Raw genomic sequence first — 24,585 nt, forward strand, 5'->3', positions numbered from 1 at the left:
TGATTCCATGGTATCTTCTGTGGTCCTCCCTCCCATCCGCCCCCCCAATGACCTATACTCACAACCCACCTCCTCCTGAATGGCCCTCTCCCCTGCTGCCACTGCTATTTTTCCCCTCTTCCTAATCCTCAGCCTCTCTTTCCTCCATCTCTTTCCCTTGTTGTTACAGCTGAGCTGGTTTTTACTTAAGTGCACTTCTTTTGTTCAGACACCAGGTCATGTGGTTCACTGCCATGCTAATGCTAAATTACTAGAGGCTAGCAGGCTTGGATAGGCTAGCGCACCATTTTAAAAGGAGCCACAGGCCTTAATTCTCACCTGAGAGCCTACACCGCTCTCTTCAGGTCTCAAGCAAGGAAAATAGAGGATTTAACACAACAATATTGCTTGTCCTTATTTCTAATTGAAAAGAAATCATTTTAGCCCAGCTCTGCTTCTCCCCAACCTATCACAAGATTCAACCTCAGCCTTGTCTGTGTCTTAAGAAAACCAATTGCCAACTTAGAGGGGAAAGCTTGCATCAATCAAAGCTTTTGGGGCTGACTCTGTAGAGTTTTCCTTTTATCACCTCTGCCCCCGTCCTTCTTGGAAAAGCTCCTTGAGAAAGGAAAAAATATGGGGCATTGTGCATTTTGGCTCCTTCTCTACCAAAGTGAACCCACTGTGTCCTCCCTTCATGTTGTTTAGGTTCTAGGGTTACTAACCAGTGCTCCTCAAGCTCATTGTGCCATAATCTGGCCCTGTATATTTTTTAAATCTCAATACATCACTTTTAAAACTGGAATGGAATAAACATTTTTTAACTGTGTGGCTTACTGTCGATGTAGAATAACCACCCAGTATGCATCCTCACCCTAGATTACCAATTGGTAACTAATGAACAGTGAACACTTTCTAACATACATTCCAAGTAGCTTTGGACCAATTTTCTAAATTGCTGTCACCGAGGCCCTCTTCCTTAGCTACTTTTATTAATCACCAGGAATTTATCCCTAGGAAATATCAAAGTGACTATTTGTTGTGGGTAAGAGCTGAGATTATTCAATTTGGACAGCTGTTCTAGGGTGCAGGTTTGAAAACATACCAAGAGATTTGTAGTAGTGTAAATAATATAAAGAGCTCATATTTTCAATATTTACAAGTCAGATTTTATCTAGACCTTAACCACTTTTGAGGAGTTCCAGGAGCAAGCTGGAACAAAAGATTTAATTTCTAAGATATATACAATTTTGACTGAAAAAGATGTTGATCAGAAAACAATACAGATGAAAAGGTGAGAGAGAAATTTGGATAAAGAAACTGATCTAATGAGTGTCTCTCTGTATGGGCTAGATGATACACATCTTCAGTTTGTATTACTCAAAGAATTTTTTTAACGAAATATTTAATTTGACTTCAGTTAAGATCCATCATCTTTTTTGCTATTAGGGAGGTGCTCTGTTGAAAGAGTTGCAGGGAAAAGGGTACATACATGCACATCTGGTGGTTGGGTTCAGGAATTAGATGGCTTTGAAAGAAAATTATTAAAGAGATTCATCTTTTGACAAAATGCCAGCTTCCTAGAGATCCTCCGACCTGCTTACTTAATGAGCCAGTAAATGATCTAAATTTCTAACAAATGACAAATTAATTTATTTTTTATAGTTAGTTGCTAGACTTTGTATTGCACGCAACTGAAAAAATGTGAACCATCCTCCTATGGAATTGTGGTATAGTAACATATAGATTCTCCTTATTATGGAAAAGCTTTCATACCAAGTACATGCCCAAGGGAAGCACCAAAAAGAGGGTAGATAGTTTGAAATGTTATCAACCTTTTTAGCGTATGCAGAGGAGGAGTGCTTCCCAGGCAGTAAGCAAGAATCTTTAGCCAGGTTCTGGCTATTAATCTGATCTTGAATAAGTAATGTACAATATAGTTTTAACATTTTATTGTAACTTCGCCTTAATAAAAAGTTTTACAAAATTTTACTAGTAAAAATTATAAACCGCTAAGAGATAAACTGTATTTCATCTTCACTGCACAGCATATCAGTGGGGGTAAACCTGGCATTCAGAGCTTTGTAGCTCAACAGTACTCCCTTGTAAAGATCTATTTTCACAATATAAAAAAACACAAGCTTAAGCAATTATACATTGCTTGCCACATTTTTAACAGGAACACTCCAAATGCTTCTATTCACAGTTCTAACGTCAAGCTGTGAATATTTGCACAAAAGCCACTCATAAATTAATCCTCCTAGTAAGAAGATTTGAAAAAGAAAGATGTTCACCCAAAACAAAATTCGATAAACCCTACATAACATTTACATGTTTTTAATTTAAAATGTTATATCACGCTACGTAGCCATTAATTTTTACTGGAGCGTATAAATAAATTAAAGCCATTTATCATTTTTTAAAATCTATTATAAATACCTTATTAACTTTACATTCAAACACAGAGATAATATCAATTCTAGCAGCATCTGATGACGCAGCATATATTGTATTTTTGGGAGGAGCTATACAAAACTATTGGTTTTCACTTAATCATATTCAGGTGTTCTGACAACAATTTGCAACATTTGGTTCAGTGTGAAAGCTGTACTGATTTCCACCAATACCTGCTGCCGGGGCAAGCATTCTGCAATGTTAACTAGTCTCACTGTCAATACAGGCTTTTTTTTTTTTTTTTTTGCCCCAGAGTGTTTGTACATTAGTGATGATGAGACATTTGATAAAAAGAGAGGCAGTTTTCAGATTACCCCCCACCACAAATAAGTAAAAAAAAATTAAAGATTACTATACTTACAGTTTTGCAAACATAGGGGAAACTGTTCTCGCCCCAAAGATTTTGCCAATTGTACTTCTCATATTACTGATATTATAATAGGAATCTTACCTGCATAATCCGTTCTTGCATAATGTCCATCTTCAGACTTTGTGGTGGTAGTTGTGTTATCTGTGTTAAAAGAAATACAATGTGTTGCTTTGACGTTTCCTGCTGCTTTTGTAAAAGAGAGGCCAATCCTGTAAGTCTCAGAGTGTAAGCAAGAAGTCCCTGCACCTATGCAGAGCTCCACTGACTTCAAGGAAGCTGTGTATGGGAGCAAGAATCTGACTGCAACGTGTCAATTGCAGGATCAGGGTCTTTGAACTGATTCACCCCATGCTGAGACACAAAGCTGCCATTCCAGGAATAACATTTGTCTAACAATGTCTAACTGGATCTAAAAAGATCCAGTTACAGTGAGGTGTGATTTCCTCATTGTTTTAAATAATCCGGACCTGGTGATAATCTAATCTGAAAATGGTGAACAGGAAAGGAGGGTTCATTTTAAATAAATATTTTATAGGAATATAAATAGAATGTGTTTAATATGCAGGTTTAATAGGGCTCTGTAAATAGATGTGTTTAGGATTTATAGTTCAGAAGCAGAGGAGGGCGGGGAGCTATTAAGGATCCTGTGACTCAATGGCCATTTTATTTACAGAGACTATTTAAAACCATATTTTCCCCATTTTTATCTTGAGCACAAAATAGGCTTTTTGAAAATCAACTCAATGGTTACGCTGGCACACACATGAAATAGTGCCAGGTGGCTCTGAATCCTAATCCTAAACCTTGAATGCAGCCAGGTGAACAAGAATCACCGAGTTATTTCCTGAAAGGACATATGCCTTTCTGCTGGGAAGAGGAGGGTTGCCATATTCATTAGGCTGGGCTCTGTGACTTTGGCATCATGAAGATCCAGATGACACAACAAACAATGGTGATTACATAGGCTCCACTAAAGATACTGGGCCAGAGCCTCTGATCCACTAAGATACTGGGCCAGAGCCTCTGATCCAGTGGCACAAGGCAGCCCTCAAGCAAGATTCCTCATATGCAGGAGAATCCCTGTGAGGCTTGGAACTGTAATGCTGCCTCCCTTCTAACCTCCAGCACAGACGGTGTGGCTGGGGGAAGGGGGTGTGACTGGGCTGTTCCTTTTGCCACAATGATGCTTAGGAGCTGGAACTGCCTCTTGGGGCTACAGATATGAGCCATACACAGCCACCTTAATGCTATAGAAATTTGTGCTGGGGCCTGTTCTAGGGCTGAAGGGCCCCAGAATGGGGCACCAGGAGTGGGAGCAAGAAGGTTGCAAAAGTTGCTTAAAGCCACCTTTGCACATGTCTCTCTAGGGCTGCACCAACCAGAGCTCACCCACAGCTCAGATATGAAGGCCAGTATTTCAAAACCTGTAATCAACAAAATTCCCTATCCACCAGACCGCATCCTATACTGTAAATTAGAAGAGTCTATTGAAAATGTAAGAAGTGCCTAATAGCAAGCCAGCCCTAGTTCTTATTTTTGCACAAAAATTGAAAACATTATTTGAAATGAATTTTGCTCTGAGCATTACCTTGACATCGACCCAAAGACATGACTTCAATTTTCTCCTGTTTCTGGCATGATGCTTCTTTGATTTGACATGCATTATCATAGGATTTCCCATCAGAAGCACAAAGAGGATTGAAGTTGGTCTGAGAACAGTCAATGTTGCACACGCACCTGAACAGATTAAAAACAGGCTAATGTAAGAAAGCTTTCTCATGACGTCCTAGATAAAGCACAAAAATAAAGACGGCTTCGAGGGTTTCCATGGCTGTACAATAAAGATTGATGGAATGAAACTGGAAAATTCTGGTGAAGGGCTGTTTGTGGTTTTGGATTGGAATGAAATGCCAGGAAAAAAGTGAAAGAGAAAGAAAGCAAAGAAAAATGAAAAGGCAAACAACTGGACTTCTAAAACTAAATTAAAGCATGCACTACTGTAAAATAAATTACATACAGGCAGATCCTCAGCTGGCGTGAGCTGGCATGGTGCCGATGAACTCTGTAGAACTATGACCAGCTGTGAATCTGACCCATAATATATCACATTATATATGTACATATTTATTTCAATTTGTGATTATATATAAACATTTATAATATTTATCCCAGACTGTAGGCACCTTTGACATAATTAAAGATACATTGGCATAAAAGATAATGCTATAGCTTCCCTCATCCTAAAGCCAGAAAATAAAGTAAATAACCAAACCCAGACATATTCTTTTTTCATTTATAAAAGCATCATGCTGGTATCTCCTGAATCTGTATGTTGTATGGCTGATAGGCAATTCAGTGTTAGCATGACCACAGATGGATGCTATTTTAACTCTTCCAGGATGCACAGACCAGGACCCACCAACTCAAAGCAGCATCAGACCCTGCCATAACAACAGATGCACAAATCTTTCTCCACTGCTACATTGATCAACACCCACTCAAAGGAAACCTGCACAACACCTTCAAAACATGAGTCTGGGAGCTTAAATTCATAACTTCGCTAGACGCTAAAATTGTGGTCTTAATAAAGATACTGGATTTATGGTTCATTACAACAATCTATAACCCACTAACCCCCTCATTTGTCCTGTGATTGGAGAGATGTTACCTGGCCACTTCACCTCGAATGGTCTTTTATAATGTGTGTTAACTACTTACGCTAAACAATCTGTTCCACCTTGTATTTAGCTATGACACTGATTGTACCTTTCCTAGAAGAGCTCTGTGTGGCTCACTCATCCATAGAAGTCAGTCTGATAAAAGATATTGCCTCACCCACCTTGTCTCTCTAACTCTTCCAGTGTCAGGGAGGAAGCTGTGCAAAAGACATAACATTTTCAAAAGCGACCGAGGAGCCAAAGTCTCGTTGACTCTCAATGAAACTAAGAGTATGTCTACACTAGCAGAGTTACAGTGCCGGCAGTTACAGCACTGCTCAGAGGGCGCTGAAGGGAAACCGTTGTTCACACTGCCAGCTGCCTGCGCAATAGCATGTTCACACTTGCGGCACTTGCAGCGGTATTCAGAGTGGTGCACTCTGGGCAGCTATCCCACAGAGCATCTCTTCTTCTTCTGCCACTATGAGTTGTGGGAAGGTGGAGGGAGCCGCGGAGCATCCTGGGTCCTGTCTCAGTGCCCCATGATGCATTGCTTCACATCCCAGCAATCCCTGTGCTTCTGTCTGCATTTGGTGCCATCTTTCAACGGTTTGTGTACTGCACGCTCTGCCTCTTCGGTCTGCAGGAATGGATCCTGCACTGTTGACCGGTATGCTGCTCTCTCTGACTGACACATCACGAATGGCAGTGGAGTTATTCCTTAAACTACAAAGGCAAGAGGAGTGCAACATTGATCCCGCCACGCGTAGTAAGTTACAACACAAGATTGCTTATGGCATTCACGAAGGTGCTGACCACAGTGGAACGCCACTTTTGGTCTCGGGAAACAAGCACTGAGTGGTGGAATCACATCGTCATGCACATCTAGGATGAGGAGCAGTGGTTGCAGAACTTTCGGATGAGAAAAGCCACATTCATGGGACTGTGTGATGAGCTCGCACCAGCCCTGCGGCGCAAGGACACGAGAATGAGAACTGCCCTGCAGTTGGAGAAGCATGTGGAGATTGCACTGTGGAAGCTGGCTACTCCAGACTGCTACCGATCGGTCATCAACCAGTTTGGAGCAGGAAAGTCGACTGTTGGACTCATGTTGACGGAAGTGTGCAGGGCCATTAATCGCATCCAGCTCCGAAAGACTGTGACTCTGAGCAACGTGTGTGACATTGTAGATAGCTTTGCACAAATAGGCTTCCCTAATTGCAGAGGGGCGATAGATGGCATGCATATTTCAATTCTGGCACCAGATCACCTCGCCACCGAGTACATTAATCGGAAGGGGTATTTCTCTGTGGTTCTCCAGGTGCTTGTGGATCACTGTGGGCGTTTCATGGGCATTAACGCAGGCTGGTCTGGAAAGGTGCATGATGCAAGCATCTTTTGGAGCAGTGGCCTGTTCAGGAAGCTGCAAGCAGGGATCTTCTTCCCAGACCAGAAGATCACTGTGGGGAAGTCGAAATGCCCATTGTGATCCTCGGAGACCCTGCCTACCGCTTAATGCCGTGGCTTATGAAGCCATACATGGGGCACCTTGACAGCAGCAAGGAGCAGCTCAACAACAGGCTGAACAAGTGCAGAATGACTGTTGAGTGTGCTTTTGGCCATTTAAAGGCCCGCTGGCGATGCCTACTTGGGAGGCTGGACCTGGCTGATGACAATATTCCTATGCTTATAGCTGTGTGCTGTATGCTCCATAATATTTGTGAATGGAAGGGTGAAAGCTTCACTCAGGGCTGGACCACTAAGGCTCAGTGCCTGGAGGCTAAATTTGAACAGCCAGAGACCAGGGATATTAGAGGGGCACAGCGTCAGGCCATAAGGATCAGGGATGCTTTGAGGCATCAATTTGAAGCTGAAAGCCACTAATATTTATTACTATGCTCGGGAGTGCAGTGCTTGTAATGCTGGGAGGTGATTGTGCAGACGATGCACTAGGAAGGTTTAAGAAAATTGCCTGTTGCTTTGCAGGGCTCTGTTTGTTTTCAATTAATAGAATAAAGACTGTTTTCAAACCAACACAATTCTTTTATTAAAAAACAACAACCAGAAGAGAGAGAGAGACAAACAAACACATGAGCACTGAGGGGGATGGGGGAAGGGAGGGTCCAAGGAGTAGGTGGGGTCCAGGGATCATATCCAACCTTCTTCTCTGGAGTACAGTGCAGCAGGTACTGTACTTCAGTAGGGCTAAACTGCAGAGGGATGGGTGTTGAGTGCAGTGGGTGGTGGGAGTCCGCAGTGCTGGACTATGAAGAGAGGGGAGTGGAAAACGTGGGTACAGACTGGAGCCAGGAGGTTCACAAGAGTGTGTTGGTGGTGTCTGGGGGGTGCACAGGAAAGAGTGTTGTGAGAGCGGCTGCAGGGGAGGGCGGGCATGGAGCTCCTCAGTTTGCAGTGCTAGTAGCGCCTGGAGCATGTTCGCTTGGCACTCAGTAATGTTTAAGAGCTGCTCCATGGCTTTGTTCTGGCATGCCACGTTCTCCTTTCGGTCCCTCTTCTCGCTGTCCTCACACTCCTTCTATTCTTGTTTTTCAGCCGCAGTGTGCATTATGACCTCACACAGAAACTCCTCCTTAGTTCTTCTTGGCCGCTTTCAAATTCTGCGCAGCCATTCTGACGCTGATAACAAAGAGGGATGCTGGGCTCCCAAGGTCATATCTGTGAAGACAAAATGCAACATTTTACAGAAGCAGACCAGTGATTCAGTGAATTAAAACACAGCCACTATTCACATACCTGTCACTAACTGGCTGACCTCAGGCAAGCACACATGAGTCACAAGACCCCCAAAATGGTGAGCAGCTGCTCTGCCAAAGAACCTGATGCAGCAGATTCCCAGTATCTTCTTAATTTTTTCATGGAGATCTCTGAGGCAGATTCCCGTGAAGTGAGGGAGTCCATCAACACCCTGTTCCGCTGCTCAGACTAGGCATGTGGTGGTACGCACATCATACAGACACAAGCCTGCTTTCTGCAACCCTCCTGCCCCCAACAACTCACTTCAGCGATTCCCAAAATCAAAGCTACTTACCAGGAGCCTCCTCTCTTGTTTGTGCTTTGCCAAGATCCGACAGCTGTGACTAGCTAGCCTCCTCGGGGGTAGGGAAGAGCTCCTGGCTGCATGCATCTCTGACCTCCGAGTTGTCCTCTGACTCTGGGTCCCCCTCCCCCTCCACATCCTTGTCCAAGATTTCCTCCTCCTGGCTTGGTCCACTCTCGACTAGCACGCAAGCCAATGAAGTATCCACAGTGGACTTCGCAGTGGAGGTGCGGTTGCCACTGAGTATCATGTCCAGCTCTTTGTAGAACTGGCAGCTCATGGGCGCAGCACTGGAGCGGTGGTTTGCCTCCCGCGCCTTGTGGTAGGCGTTCCACAGCTCCTTCGCTTTGATCCTGCACTGCAATGTGTCCCGGTCATGGCCCCTTTCTGTCACGCATCATGAAATCTGTCCACAGGTATCATAAGTCCTATAGCTGGAATGCACCTGGGACTGCACGGCCTCCTCTCCCGAAATGCTGATGAGGTCCAGCAGCTCAGCATTACTCCAGGCGGGGGACTGCCTGGTGTGGAGCAGGCATGGTGACCTGGAAAGATGCACTGAGACCACTGCAAGCATCACGGAGCAAACAGGAAGGGGACTTTCAAAATTCCCAAGGAATTTACGGGGTCAGGATGATGGTTGGTCACCTGAGGGCAGAACAGTAGAGTTCAAACCGATGACCAAAGAGGCAAGAACAGACATTGTGGGACACCTCCTGGTGGCCAACTGCAGCTCTGTAATCGACCAGGGTGTCTACACTGGTGACCGCAGCGCTGTACCCCCAGCGCAGAAAGCTCTACGCCTCTCCTTGGGGTGGTTTTTTTACAGCACTGCAACTGTGCAGTTTCTGCGCACTAAGTGGCTTGGCAGTCTGTACACCTTGGGAGTTACAATGCAGAAAGCTGCTTTCCTGTGCAGAAACTTGCCAGTGTACACAAGGCCTAAGGCTCCAATAGTGCCTAAATCACTTCTGAAAATGGCATTTAAGAGACTAAGGCAAATCTACACTTAAAACGCTGCACTGGTGCAGCTGCACCGACCTAGTGCTTTAACAAAGGTGCTCTAAGCTGACGAGAGAGAGCTCTCCAATCAGCGTAGTTAATTCACCTCCCCGAGAGGCAGCAGCTAGGTCAGCGGGAGAAGCTCTCTTGTTGACATAGTGCTGTCTACATTGTGGGGGGAGGGTTACGTCAGTATAGCTACTTCACTCACACCCTTGGACTTTTCACACCCCTGAGCAAGGTAATTATACTGATATAGGTCTGTTGTGTAGAGCAGACCTCAGTTATTTAGGCACTTCTGAAAAATGTATCCAAAATCTTTTTTCACTAGTTACAATCAATCTCAGGAAACACGTCAGAACAGCTCGTGACACATTTTTGAGGCTTGGTTTGGTTTTGTCACATGATCTGTCACACAGTATTGGTCATAGCTCCCTATTTAGCTGAACCTGCCATGTGGTTCAGGAGAGTCAGCATCTTGACTTTTCTGAGTGGCAGTGTGTCCTGCCTCTGAGCCAATCAAAACACCGACTGCCGATTTCCTAGTATTTAAGGTTCTAAGGCGCACACTAATTACTAGGACACCCCGAGGAATAGCCTCGTTAGAAGCAGGTCTGTTGCTTTGTGATGACAGACGTCTACTGTCTTTGTCTGTTTATTGAGGTCACACTTTAACTGGCTATTGCCTTCTTGAATCCCTTCATTTATATAGCCTAGGAATTGCCTTCATTTTCCACTACTTCCAATTTTAATAAGTCTCACATTTATTATTAGTAAACCATGTTAGAAGGGAGACACAGCTCCATGAGAATGATCAGGGTTCTCTTCTGATCTGACTTCAGTGGGAGTTCAGTGCATTGAAGAGTTGCAGACTGAGCTCAAAATGGAGATAGTCAAGCACATTAGTAACAGAGGTCGTTGCCAGAGGTGAAAGTAAGCCGGTCCGGTCCTGTTTTACCAGTAAGAAAGCCGGTACACAGCCGACCGTACCGGCAGGGCCACTGATGTGAGGGGGAGGGCAGCTGCCCCAGGGCCCTGGAGCTCCAGGCTCCCGGCCGCCGCTGCTACCATGCCACTGGCCAGCGCCCCGGGCCCTTTAAATCGCCTCTGGAGCTCTGGGCGGAGCAGGCCGGGCAGCTCTGAAGGGCTGGGTGGGGGAGTCTGGCCCCAGCCCCGCCCCGGGGCCCCTGAGCGGCTCCCCTCCCTGCCACCTTGCCCAGGACCCTGGCTGCCCTGCGTACCGGTAAGTCCCTGAAGTTACTTTCACCCCTGGTGGCTGCACATTCGGAAATGAAATGGGCAGTTCTCCAAATAAGGTATCTTAATTAAGGGTCTGTAGCCAGACATATGGGGGCCAGCTCAGAGCTGCAGCCAGGTTTCCCCAACATTTGTTATCTTCCAACTCAAGCAGTTCTGTACGTGGATCTTAGAGAGCTGCCGCCGCCGTCAGGTCTAATTAACCAGACTTGAACAGTAAGAACAGGCTCTCAAGGAAGCAACTGTGAGAGAGAGACAGAGACCAGGGTGCAGTTTGATCACAGAGTACAACTGCTGAATTTGAAAGGAGGGATTCGTCTGACATATCAACTCCGCATCAAGACAAACATATGGACATGGAACCTCTGAGATATTAATATGGAGGGGAATCAGAAGGAATCAGCTGAGTCACTGCTCAGCCACAGAAGTCAGGAGGAGGCCCACTTCTCTCCAGTATTCTTCCCCAGGGCAAGCACCTCCACTGTTCAAAGACAGAGCAGCAGCATCCCAAGCACAGGACTGCTGTTTGTTTCCTTTGCTTCTCTTGTCTCATGACCATCACTGATGTCATGATGCTTGTCAGCAGCAGCAAAGGCATGCTGATAGTCCTGTGACTGCATACAATACACAGATGAGCTTCAGTAATGCCTACAGAAACAACAGTGGGATTCTGCTTGCGGACTATGCCAATGGTCTAACCCTGCAGCTGCCGTAGCTCTTCTGAGTATGTGATTGTGACTATACTGTCCTCTAAACTTTTCCTGCTCTTTTGATCCTCCTGCCTCTGATACAGAGTGATGCTACTGAGTCTTTATCTCCTGCCTACCAGCAGGGCCTAAATCCCATAATGCCGACCTCACAGTTCTCATCTTGCAAAGTTAAGGTCATGACAATGCTGCCACAATTTCCTGGCACCCTCATTCATTAACTTTTACACCCCATTCCAAGTCAATCCACCTCACATTCACCACAGAGATGGGGACCACCTGCCAGACTATTGAGAGTGTACGTGTGGGTGCCCAATGCGACAGCGTTGGTGGAAGAAGCTTGGACACAAACAGAGGCTATGTCTACACTAGAGACCTTACAGTGGCACAGCTGTACTGATGCAGTTTGTGCCTCTGTAAGATCTCCCGTGTAGCTGCTCTATGTTGACAGGAGATCTCTCACCGACAACATAATTAACCACCCCCAACGAGTGGTAGTAGCTATGTCGGCGAGAGAACATCTCCCACCAACACAGTGTTGTGCACACTAACACTTATGCCTGGGAAACTTGTGAATGTGCCGTTTCCAAGGAGTAGATAGTACATGTGATCTGTTGCACAAACTGAAGTTGAAGTAATAGAACAGTGACTAAGCTGCTCCTCATTACTCTCCTTGGTTTGTGCCTGAGACAATGGTCTCAATAGAGATTTTCTTTTCAGACTCCCATTACTCAAAAAAGGGCAAAATTGATTCTCCTGAAATTTTCCTAAAATGTTCACAATGTGTGGAACTCTTCAGCCCCAAAGGAGGGAAAGGGTGAAAATACAGGATTATAAATGAAATGATTTTGTAACCTTAACTACAGAATTCGCTGTTAAGTGAACAAAACAATTAATCTAAAGCTCATTATTTACGTTTTACTTTTCTTGCTGAAAAATTATACATAAAATAGCTTGAAAAAAGATTGCATTCAGTTACATACATACAAGTCCTGATTTCCTCAGACACTAGTGTAAATCAGGAGCTAAGCCAGTGTCAGTAAGTAGAAATTCTGTCTTGTATCTGAACAGTACTAATGTACATATAAAAAGAAAAAATTGGTCAATTTCATAAAAACTTTCTTATCATATAATAGGAACATTTTACTCGACTAAAATATTTACTTCCCCAGTAAAATAATACACATCTTAGGAAGGTCTTGCTCCTTTTAGTAAATTCTAACTCATTCTAGGAACTATTTACTGCTGAAATAATCTGGATTTTTTCCACACAGCTCCTCTATTTGCATTTCAGATGGTACACAATGAACCATATGTTCCCTGTGGTAATAACAATTCAGAAAGAGCTTAAATTCTCCAACTTTTCATATAAAAATGGAGTATAGGTTAGTATACCTTCAGACTTCAAGTCCAGAGAAAATAAAGTTCATGAGAAAATGATGAAAAACAGGGATATGCTATAGGGAAGGACTATTTGACTACATATAAAATTTCCAAAAATGCCCAGGTGACTTAGGAACCTATGTTCCATTTTTATAAATGGCCTAGTGATGTAGAAGCCAGAATTTTGAAGGTGTTTAGGGACCCAAAGATATAGATAGGTGCCTAGTAAGATTTTCAAAAGCGCCTAGATACCTAACTCCTATTGAAATCAACTGTAGGTCCTCTTTAATTTATGGTATTCCTTTTACTATGTAAATGGTAACATTCTACTACTACACATTTTAAACCAGAGAAACATGTAGATTCCCAACTATTTCACTGGGACCAAGCCCAAAAAGTCAAGAATAGTTTAAGAAAATTCTGAAATATAGAGGAAAGGGACCTTTGTTCTAGTAGAGATATCTTATCTAATCTATGTATATACATCCACACACACTGCATCATTATATATAATATTGCTCAGTAATATAAAAAAACAAAAGTATTAATGTCATTTTGCATATTCAGGGATAGATTAAGGAATGGGTGCTGGGGCCATAGATGAAGATGCTTTAGCTTCCTGATGCAACATACATGCTAAATGAGACCCAGCTCTATTAAAAAATATTGAGACAATCCTGAAGTCCTTGCTGGAACAAAACTCCCAATGAAGTCAATGGGAATTCTGCCTGAGAAAGATCTAAGTATAAATTTCAGGACTTGAACCTTTGTGTGAGGGCCAAGGTGCCGTACGTATAAAGTCCTGGGCCATGGCACTTTTCCACTTTCATTGGTCCTACAGTGCTCATATTTCATATCCTATCCAAATGCTTTTCTTCTCTCGCACTGGATCTGTAACACTTGATTTTTCAGGCTCCAAACTGGCCAACTTTTGTTTCTCTCTCCCAAGTGAATATCAAATTGGTCCAATCCATTTCAATGGTGGCTGTATCTGTCTCAAGACCTTTTAACAGGATTCTCAAGGTTTCCCAGCGCTTCCTCTGTTTGAGGCTGAGAGGAATGCCTATTGCTGTGTAAGGAAGTTACTGAATGGCTGTGCGTCTAACCGCAGACCATGCCAGTACAGCAGTTTCCCAGTCCCCAAGGCACTTCAGGATGTCTCTAATTTTAAGTAATTTGATCATTTGACCATTTTATCATCATGGCTATGACTTCCAATTATAGCTATATCAATAAATCTATTTCATTTCTGTACTACTAATTATAGTGTTGAGGAAAACGTGGTAATATAAAGGCTGACTGTGCTTTCCTCCGGCTCAAGAAGCCATGAGAAGGTCAATGATCTCTCCCAGGGCTCACTGGGTGAAACTCTACCCAAGAGCACACATCAAGTACATGCGCAACATTTAAATATGCCTTCTGCGGTAAGAAAAACAGCTTTAAAACCAGCTGTGGGAAAGGTGCAATTCCAAGATGGCAGCTGATATTATATGGGCTTTGTGAAGAAATAAGAAATCCTCAACTCAGTCTATGGATCCACAACACTTTTCAAGTGAAGGTCTCATACTTCAGAAGATTAAAAATAGTTTACAGTGTCAGCTATTTTGCAAACACTGCTTACTTTGTCCCTGTCTAATCTTCTGGGTCAGTGCCATGTTTTCTGATGAATTCTACTTTTTGATAGGCTTATTTTATTTCCCTTCCTATCGTTATATCTAGCTGCAGCTTGACACCCAGCATTTTATTTAATTATTTTACTTTTGTTGGATGGTATAATTGGGTGATCGCTAAAGCAAAAAACTAACAGAACTGCCAAGCTGAAGCGATTTCTGACCAGTCAGCGAGATTTTGGACTAAGCCCTTAAGCAGCCCAGAGTTTTGATGTTGCAATCACCACATTGTGAGGACATAAAGTCAGCCAAAAGCTAGTTTAGGAGGAAGTCCATGGTTGCAAGTGATGTTGGGTAATGTAGTGGAGAAGCCCATTGGATTATATGTGGGAGACTAGTACTAGCTTGAGGCAGGCATGATGCTGGTAAGCTCGATACAAGCTTCCCTATGCAGTTATACCTACACAGCTTGCTTCTGAGCTGAAAGGTGACAGCTCCATTCCTGAATCTCTCTGAGGTCAGCACTAACCATTGTATCAAATTGCCACTATTGGATATGGATGAATTTAGGATGCTAATTGCCAAACTAATTTTCTGCCTGTGAAATTTGACACCCCACCAAGAAATGAAAGGCATTGGCAAGTGTGATGGCCCCTGACTTCCCCTTTCAAACTTTTGTAGATACAGCCCTCCTCATTAAATTAAATATTATTTATTGGGCACTGAGAAAGTCCTTGCCTGTGTAACGAACAGGGAGAAGGCTGCAATGGAATGGATCAATGGCCATGGAGGACTGCCACTGAAAGGCACTGTGGTGGAAGTATAATTTAAGAAGGGGTATGAATAAAGAGAGGGCAGTAGTTTGTCCAGAAGGAACAGGAGACTTGTCTATTTTAATTTCTCCCTTTACTATATGGGACTATAGCATAATCATAAGAGGGACACATGGATGATAAACGTGAACTGTGCCTTACACCTTTGTAAGGAACTGCACTCTGAACCAAATGTTTGGACTTTGCTTTCAACAACATCATATTAAGGAATAATGAAAATTTGCTGGACAATTTCTCTGTGTAGCAAAAAGAAGGCTCTTTATGCAGCTTTGATGAGGAGGATGCAAGAAAAGGAGGAAAATACTGTTAAAATAGTCGGTTCTGGAGTATTTTATTCAGCATGAGCATGCAGTGACACTTCACTATTCAACACACTTTAGATAGCCCTTCTTTACTTTAGAAATCTGAGAGCATGTTGATACTACTTCTGTTTATTAAAGATTCATATTTAGACTACATTGATCATTGGTCATTTGCTTCTGGAACCAAAGTATCAGAAAAATTCTATTTCAGATACTTGAAAATGGTACTTAATGAAAATGACTAATGCCCTGTGCTTAGCTGATTATGCAATAAATCTGCCACAAAGAGAAATTGTTGTCAATCAAGAATCAAGGCATATAACTGAACAGGCAAGGATGCAGGAACTAGAGATATGTAAATATAAATGTGTTATTATTTTTGCCAGCAAAAGTTATGATATTTGATTGCATGTGCTAATTTAGGCAAGGGTAAAATCTTGTCATCTCTATCTAGGAACACATTATTTTACAGCTGAAATTCCATCTTGGAATAAATTTAAATTTTCATGTATTTTCTCCAGGCAAAAGATATTTCATGCAGATAACACTTTTTACTCCCCTAAGTCTTCACTGGCAAAACTTTTCTTCAATTTTGCAGAAAACATTGAAAAAAACAATCACAAATTGATTTATTTTTCATAAAACAGCAAAACCTCAATTTTTCCATTACTGGGCAAAATTTATTTTACACTGCTTTAACTAAAACACATTGGCCAGAAACTCAGTTTTCTGATTTGAATGGTAGCATTTCCATACAAAAGAGAGCCCTCTGAATGTGCATATAATTTACATCTAAAACTACCATAGCAGTATATTCTGGCATAAAGATGCCAGTGATTAATGCAAAATGCCTTCTATTTCATTTTGATTCCTGCAACTCTTTTCTTTTTGGTACATGGGCGTCTTTGTTAACACTACTGCAGGAACATTGAAATACTAGCACTATTAAAACTAACATCTGTTTCCTAGTCCAAAAAAATATATGTATTCTGCAGTAAATCAGGATGATGCATGCTTACTGTAGCCCTGGTTAACACTATACATTGCAAGTGAATTGCTCATTTTATAGTGGCACGTGTCTGTATCAGGATACAGGTAGGGATGCTCATTTACACAAGCAGCTCTACACCTCCTGACAGTGGAACAGGTATAGGCGCCCGAGGCTACTTTACCCATTTCTAATCTACCCAATAGCAGCCATCCTTAAGATGAGCTGGCCTTGTCTGCAGCGGATTTATGTTGGTTATTGGGGTTTACATGTACACCAGCTTCAGGATTTGTCCCAAGAACAGCACTTATCCAGCAGCTGTGATGGATCCGCTAAGCAGGGAACTACGAATCCCATCAGTGCCCTCCCCACTGCATATTCCCTTCCTGCTAAGGGGAAAGGTCCGAACCAGGAAGTGGGCTAGACTCTGTTGAGGAAGCAGCACCTACATGGCAAGCCAGGACCTGCAGAGAATCTGGGTGCAGGGGTCACATGGAGAGCCAGGAGGTGCTGAAAAGATTCCCCAGAACTGAATGTAGAACAGGCTGTGACTGCCAAATGTTACAGCCTGGTGCAAATTTGTGTGGGCTTATGGGGAAATCACAGCAGTGGGGCAGGGAGCCAGTGTAGAGGAGCCCGAGTAAGACCACTAATTGAGGCTGGCTTGGAAACCTGCAAGCTCCTATTTGCTTGAATAGAGACTCAACTGGAGAGGACACCTCAGGCATTAGGCCTGAATAGCCCTGACTCTCAGTTGGGCTGCCCTCAGGGACCGAAACGAGAATCGCCATTTGTTCACTTTGAACTGCAGCTGTTTAAACCTCTGCACCTAGGGCATTTGCAACCCTTCCCTCTTCCTGCCAGCCCTGGTAAAAAGTTTGACTTAGCCTCGTGTCTGAGTGGTTAGTAGTACCCACCAGGACTAACACCTTCAAGGCCTAGCTGCTGAAGCACTGACGGTACTTTCCTCCGAGTCATAGTACACCTGGCATGCTAGTGGCACCCTAAGCACTGGGGTTCTCCATTATTGAGCAGGCTCAGTATTTATACAGCTTTCATCTACAGATCTCAGAGCACTTAATAAACAGTTAATTAACTAAGCCTCAATATGTCCCTGAGAGGTCTGTATTATTACTTATTATGCCCATTTTAGAGAGAGGTAAACTGTGGGACACAGACATTTGTGGTCTCACCCAAAGACCGTAGAAGTCAATACAGGGCTTTGGTGACTCATGAACTAAACCACTTCAGAGTCAGGAATACCACCCAAGAGTCTGGCTCATAAATGTTGTTCCTGACACTAGACAATATTGTCTGCCAGCTTACATACTCAGGTGACTTTAAAATTTTTTTGCACTATTTTCAAGCAATACTCCAAGATTTGCTTATGCTAAGAAATATATTGAAATCCCACTGTATCTTTTTAAGCTATATAATGGAGAGACTTAAAAGATATAGATGCTCCATGTCCAACAGAACAAACTTTGCTTTATTTTCCAGACTTATGAAAAACATTGCAAAATAACATAAAATATATATTTTGTAATGCCAGCATAAAAACAGCATTTGAAATTTGTTTCTAGGGTAGAGCTTTCTCCTCTTCTGCAAGATCATGAGTAAAAACAACAAAATGACTCATTTCAAATGCCTTTTTATTTATTTAATTTATTTATTTATTTATTTTTCTTTTTGTCTTGTAGAGGCCTGTGCCAGTGGTAAGCAGTTCAGAACATCAGATTTTTGCAGTGGCTTCCCGTGATGTTTTACCTGTTTCCACTGTTCAAATGTTTGTCTTCATTAAGACTAAAAGGAGAAAAGCTTGATTCCCTAAGGGTGCAGCTACATTTCTGCATGGCATTTCAATTGCATGCTGTTATTCAAACAATTAGAAATCACACACACCATGGAAGGAATTTTCAGGACACTGCACAGAGACTGTTATTTTTATATAGTACATAATGAAAATGATTTGAAGGACCCCAAAGCATCGTAACAGAAAGAAGCACTGAATAATCAAGTGATTTTTTTGACCGCAATAGACCAAAATGCTGTTTACTGGACATATGTCAAGCTAAAATGCACTAAAATGGTGAATATATTTATTGCTACCCTGCCTTGCATATCAAAGGCAATGTAATAGAGAAGTACGGCTGTAGTACAGCGCCAGGAGCTGGAATAATAACTGTACAGCTGCCATGCTTCTGCTTTTTAATAGCAGGAAGTCTCTGGCAACTTTACGAAAAATGTATGGATTTTAAAAAAATAATTAATTATTGCAGCCTTGCATAGGTTATTTAGAAAGTGTCTGCGGCCTGATTTTGCGCACACATACACAAACTATTCTCATGTGAATAATTACATTTAAATCACAAGTTAGCTTCATTAATGGAGCTACCCCGATTTATACCAGCTGAGGATATGGCCCCACATACTTGTGTTTTTGCAGGACCGGGCTCTAGTACAGACAGCTAATGAGAACTATATAGGTAATCCACTATACAAGACACTGAAAACTGATCCCTAATTCTCATTTCATTTGTTTAGTAATGTTCTTTATCACGTTTTCAAACAAACAACCAAAAAAACCCGCTTGCATTAAATCTTCGCTTTTGCTTCCCTCTTATAATTCAAAGTCCCATTAGAAATCCTGCCCGCCCCGGCCTGCTCTTCTCCACCCCCGCGGGGGGCAGGGTAAAGAAGCTTGGTCCTGCTGGCTGTTGCTGCAGGGCAGGCAAGGTCCCCCCTCCCTCGCCTCTTCCCCCACCGCGAGGGAGGGGAAGAAGTGGAGCCGCAGCACACTCACTGCTCCAGGGAGGAGGCGGAGAAGAGGTGGGGACGGAGCTTTGGGAAGGGGGGTGGAATCAGGGCATATCCCCTCCATCCTCCTGCCGTGAGCCGCTTTGGGCAGGGGGCTGGGAGCACCTCCACGACCCCAGCCCACACCCCCAGCCCTCTACCCTGACCTCTACACCCCATGCCCTGACGCCTGCACCCTCCTCACACACCCCCAGCCCCCTGCCCTGACTCCTGCACCCCCCCACATACCCAGCCCCCCCACACCCAATGCCCTGACTCTTGCACCCCCCACATTCTCACCCCCACCCTGAGCACCAAATGGGAGCTCCTGCACCCCCCCCCCCCATTCCCACCTGCACCCTCGCAGCAAATGGGAGCTGCCCAGGTAAGCACTCAACACCCAAACCTCCTGCCCCAACCCTGAGCCCCCTCCCTCATTCTAGCTCCTAGCCAGACCCTACACCCCAACCCCAGCCTGCTCCTTCAACCCCAGCCCTCTGCTCAGTGCACTCCCATCCTCAGCTCAGTGCAGAGAGAGAGAGAGAGAGAGGAAGAGAATGGGCTAGAACCAGGTAGAAGGTAGGTACCCACTGTAAGTGGGCAGGGCCAGGATCCCAGACTAACAGCGGGCTGAGCGGGGCCGGCAGCCGGGACCCTGGCTGGCAGGAGCCAGCGGACGGAACCCCAGACTGGCAGCGGGATGAGTGGCAGCGGGCTGAGCTGCTCAGCCCACTGCCGGTCTGTGGTCCTGGCCGCTGGCCCCACTTAGCCTGCTGCCGGTCTGGGGTTCTGGCTGCCGGCCCCTTGCCAGCCGGGGTTCCAGCTGCAGGCCCTGCTCAGCCTGCTGCCGGCCTAGGTGAATGGAACCCCAGGCTGGCAGTGGGCTGAGCGGGCTGGTGGCGTAAGATCAGTATTTTAATTTAATTTTAAATGAAACATTTTGAAAACCTTGTTTACTTTACATACGACAATAGTTTAGTTATACAATATATAGACATAGAGAGAGACCGTCTAAAAAACCTTAAAATGTATTACTGGCACACGAAACCTTAAATTAAAGTGAATAAATGAAAGACTTGGCATACCACTTCTGAAAGGTTGCCGACCCCTGGTATACTGGATTGTATGTTAACATCTTAAGGGCACAATAAAGGTCTCATTTTATTTTTTAAAATATTGTTCCACTTTAAAGTGAACTGACAAAGTTGTGTAAAACAGCCTGTGCTGAACTGGGGACATACAGTACACATGGAGAAACCAGATAACTACATAGCTCATGATAGGTTTTTGAAAAGGAATGGCAAAACTAAATAAATCTGTATACTAATTTGGTAGGAATAAGAACAGTCAAATTACATGCACATCCTAAATTCAAGTATGAGCAAGTACGTGGTGTATGAAGCACAGAGAATAAAAAATGCATTTGTACGTTTTGCCTACACTTCATGTGTCCTTCACATTGCTGCATTCTGTGTTAAAGCACTAGCAACATTCTGCGTAAACATTCAAAATTGTCCTTTATCGCATGGATCTTTTATTGCTGTGTGCGCCTCGGACTGCTTGGACATTTGCTCATTGTATTTTGAATCCAATTAAGTAACATGAACCATTGCAGTTAGTCACCATGTTTCATATTAATTTGCAACATACAATAGAGTAAAAAGAAAAAAGTACCTAATTGTATGAAGTGACTTGTCATTTAGGCCTGTAAATGGTCGCAGGCTTTCAAAGGTTAGGTTTGCTCACAGAGTGCTGTAGCACCGAAAAGGTGGGAGTCAAAGGTAAAGTTTTGTTTTGTTCTTTCATGTAACCACTTTGCCTTTCCATCTAGGAGAAAAGCATTACGGCACTCCATGGGAGTTGAGGTCTGAAATATCTGCAGGGAGGCCAGTTTGTCCGCTCCCATAAAACCTGTGGGAAGGGGTTAAGTGGAAGGAAATCTCTGCAAGGAGCTTTTCGTAGAGTTCATCCCTGGTTGCTCCATGAATGTGGGAGCGCCCCATAAATTAATCAGTGGAGCTTGTCCTCTAAATGTCCTCCTTATAGTTCCAAGGGGAACTGCAAGAGGCCATGTACACTGGCTCTGGGTCCTGGTCTGCCCTCCCTTTCTGGCTGCCCTCGAAGGGGGATTCAGCACTGCTGTAGAACAGCTTTGCTCTATTTCTTTTTTCCTATACAGTGTTGTCATAGCTGTGTTGGTCCAAGTATATTACAGAGACAAGGTGGTAAGGTAATATCTTTTATTGGGTATTGGTGAGAGAGACAAGCTTTTGAGCTTACGCAGAGACCTGAAGAAGAGCTCTGTGTAAGATCAAACAATAAGATATTACCTCACCCACCTTGTTTCTTGCTTTTCCCTGGTAATCTCCCTGGATTGCAGTGGGGAGTGAGGTTGCAATGGGGAATGATGTGCCCCTCCCCAATCAACTCCAGGCCATCTGCTTCCAATTTCCAGCTTGAGTTCCCACCCCTCATTCCCTGAGCAAATCCCGACTCTGAGGAGAGCCATCTGTGAGATCCCAAGAAGTGAGGGAAGCTATGCTAAAAGATGGCTGATCCTCCCCCCCTCCCCTTCCTATGTGGGGGAGGTAAAATGGAGTGTTCCTGATCTGACTCAGAATCAGTTTAAAATCCAGTCTATCTGTTTAATGAAATTTTCACAGGATTATCTTTACATTCCTCAAGGCCTTGCACTTACCATGTAGTATTTCTGTATCTGCAGTAATTACATTTTACCCTCTATAGCAGTCAGGATTGGACTGCTCTCTGGAAGAGATCTAGGAAAGATATTGCTAAAAGTCAGAGCTTGGTACAATCAATAGCCCTCAGACTGGGAGTCAGGAGACCTGGGTTCTAATGTCTGTCACTGATCTGTTGTGTTACCTTGAGCAAGTCTCTTCACCTCTGTAAGATGGGGTTAATGATACCCTCTTCTGTAAAGTGCTTTAAGATCTATGGGTGAAAAGCCCTAAACAAAGCTCAGTATTATTATTCAGCAATGGGCACAGAATGAAACATGCGGTCTCTTTTCTCTTTATTGTCACGCAACAAGCAGGAGTTAGCTGGTTAGCATCAGGAGACTTTGTTGGATCCAGAAAGACAGCAATAAGGGGATAGGGAAGATTGATGAATGAATGAGATTTACTGTCTCATGGAGAAGTTCATCGTGCCAAGCTTAACAGATGATAAGAAAACCACACTTCTTCAGGATCAAAAAATGGATCAAGTTCAAGTACAACTCTAGCTGACCTGAGTAGGCAAAAGAGATTCATTGTTACTGTGCATGTAAGGCATTGTCTGCTGGAGATGATGGGCTGGTGACAGGGTAACCATGGCGATTCTGCTTGAATAGCACCCACTTTCTTGATTCTGGTGAGGATGTGTTCAGTTTCAACTAGTTACTATCCAGAAGCGTTAAAAGAGGACGCATGGCCAACTAAGAAGAGACTGGTTAAGTCTGTGGTAGATAGGATCTAACCAGGAACAATAATACTGCATATGGGCTTTTAGCTATGGTTTGACGTTCACAGGAACACTCTTGCTGTATCAGGAAGTCTTTACCCAGGAAGGAAACAGGATTGTCTAACATTTAGGAGGAAGGCAAGGGAGGAGAATAGCTGTGCTTCTGTCCAGTACCAGGCAGGAAACATGTTACTCCATCTTGCAGTGGTTTGCAAACAGTAGAGAGCAACCATATTCTACTGTCCATGTTAATTCTTGTCATGCTTATATTTAATGCCCTTTTTAAAAAAATGGCTGAGTTTTGTGAATGAAACTGTGGCCTTCCTGCTCCCTCATGGAGGCGTGAATGAACTTCAACCTTCCACCAATGGTGTACTTTTAAGTTAATAATTTAACATAAAGCAGGATGGGGGAGATGGAGCATGTTATTGGGATGTTTGGCAGAAAATGGGGCAGTGCTCTCCCAGCTTTTTACAGACATTTATTCTCAACTGCTCTATTTAGCCAACCCATGTATTTCTGAATGACAAAGTTGCATTCCTGCTTTCTTAAACATACTTACATAAAACTCTAAAACACAATCTATTTATTGCTAAAATGCTAGTAGGAAATTGGAAAAGGTATAAATATGATTCATTGCTTGTGATCTCCTGCCCCCTGAAGGTACTATAATGCTCCAAATCCTGCTCAGTTCACAGCATCATAAAACTGAAGCAATAAATGTCACTTCTTTCTTGATTGCACATTAGGCCAATTGGCTTTTTATTGCAACTAAATAAGCCGTCATCAAGGCACCAGTCAGTTTACTGCTAGGGCATGACTCTGGCTAAATGCAGGGCATGTGGGGTGTGGAGAGCTTTTTTAAAAAATAAAAAATAGGTGAAAAAATGCATTACTGTCCAAGGTCCCTATGCTTGTTCTTTCATGCTGTAATGCCCTGATGTACACAGAAGATTGTGTGTCAATGCTCATTAATATTTGATGTGTGTTCTCATATTATCCTTTCTGTGCACTTTCACAATCTTGTGAGGCAAGTTTGTCCTAGACACAGAGTTACATAACAAAGTGGGGGCTTCAGCTTTGTACAATCAGCACAGAGCTCTGCCCTTACAAAGCCAAAACGGATCCTTTTGTTTATATTGCACAAAAAGGCAGATGTCGGGCCTGGTCTTTTCCATGCCCTATGATACATTCAGAGTACAAAACAGACTGCCAAAACAATTTTTTAAAAAATGTTAGTAAAGGTTTGCAGTAAGCCATTTGATAGATATTTTGCTACCTAGGATCAAAAAGCTGAGTCATTGTTTGATACAGAGTCTTAATAGAGGAGTAAGAAAATGTGCACCGTGTGCCCAGTTTAACAGGAGAACGGAAACGGATTCTTGTTGTCCCATAGACCACCTGTTCATTTGTGCACGGAAACTGAATCAGGGCACAGAGAAGCATGCCCATTTCCTTGCACAATGCCTGACCACATGTGCACACCATTATAATGAGCGTAGCTCAGCTGCCATTTTGATGCAGTCCAATACGGAGATCTAAATGCCAGTAGAACTGCTCCCTTAGACACTATCCAGCTGTCTCTTGTATCATTAATGTCTCTCTCAGCCAGCACACTTTGGATGGGAAATATCAACTGTCAATACACACAAAGTGCACACCCGAAAACAAAAGGCCTCCTTGCTGGCTACAGGGTAGGGGACTCCATGTATCTTTCTCCTAGCCTT

The 24,585-nt window shown here is 43.4% G+C and overlaps 1 protein-coding gene across 1 annotated transcript in view; it reads right to left on the minus strand.

The window, feature by feature from the left end:
- TMEFF2 (transmembrane protein with EGF like and two follistatin like domains 2) overlaps nucleotides 1-24,585 on the minus strand; it is a 171,272-nt gene that overhangs the window by 43,908 nt on the left and 102,779 nt on the right. Inside the window, exons 6-7 of the mRNA XM_077830140.1 lie at nucleotides 4,392-4,540; nucleotides 2,885-2,944 (exon numbers count right to left, since the gene is read on the minus strand). Of these exons, the coding sequence (XP_077686266.1) occupies nucleotides 2,885-2,944; nucleotides 4,392-4,540 (209 nt within the window). The remainder of the gene's footprint in view (nucleotides 1-2,884; nucleotides 2,945-4,391; nucleotides 4,541-24,585) is intronic.

This window comes from Eretmochelys imbricata, chromosome 11 (genome assembly GCF_965152235.1).
Source record: "Eretmochelys imbricata isolate rEreImb1 chromosome 11, rEreImb1.hap1, whole genome shotgun sequence".
Lineage (NCBI taxonomy): Eukaryota > Metazoa > Chordata > Testudines > Cheloniidae > Eretmochelys > Eretmochelys imbricata.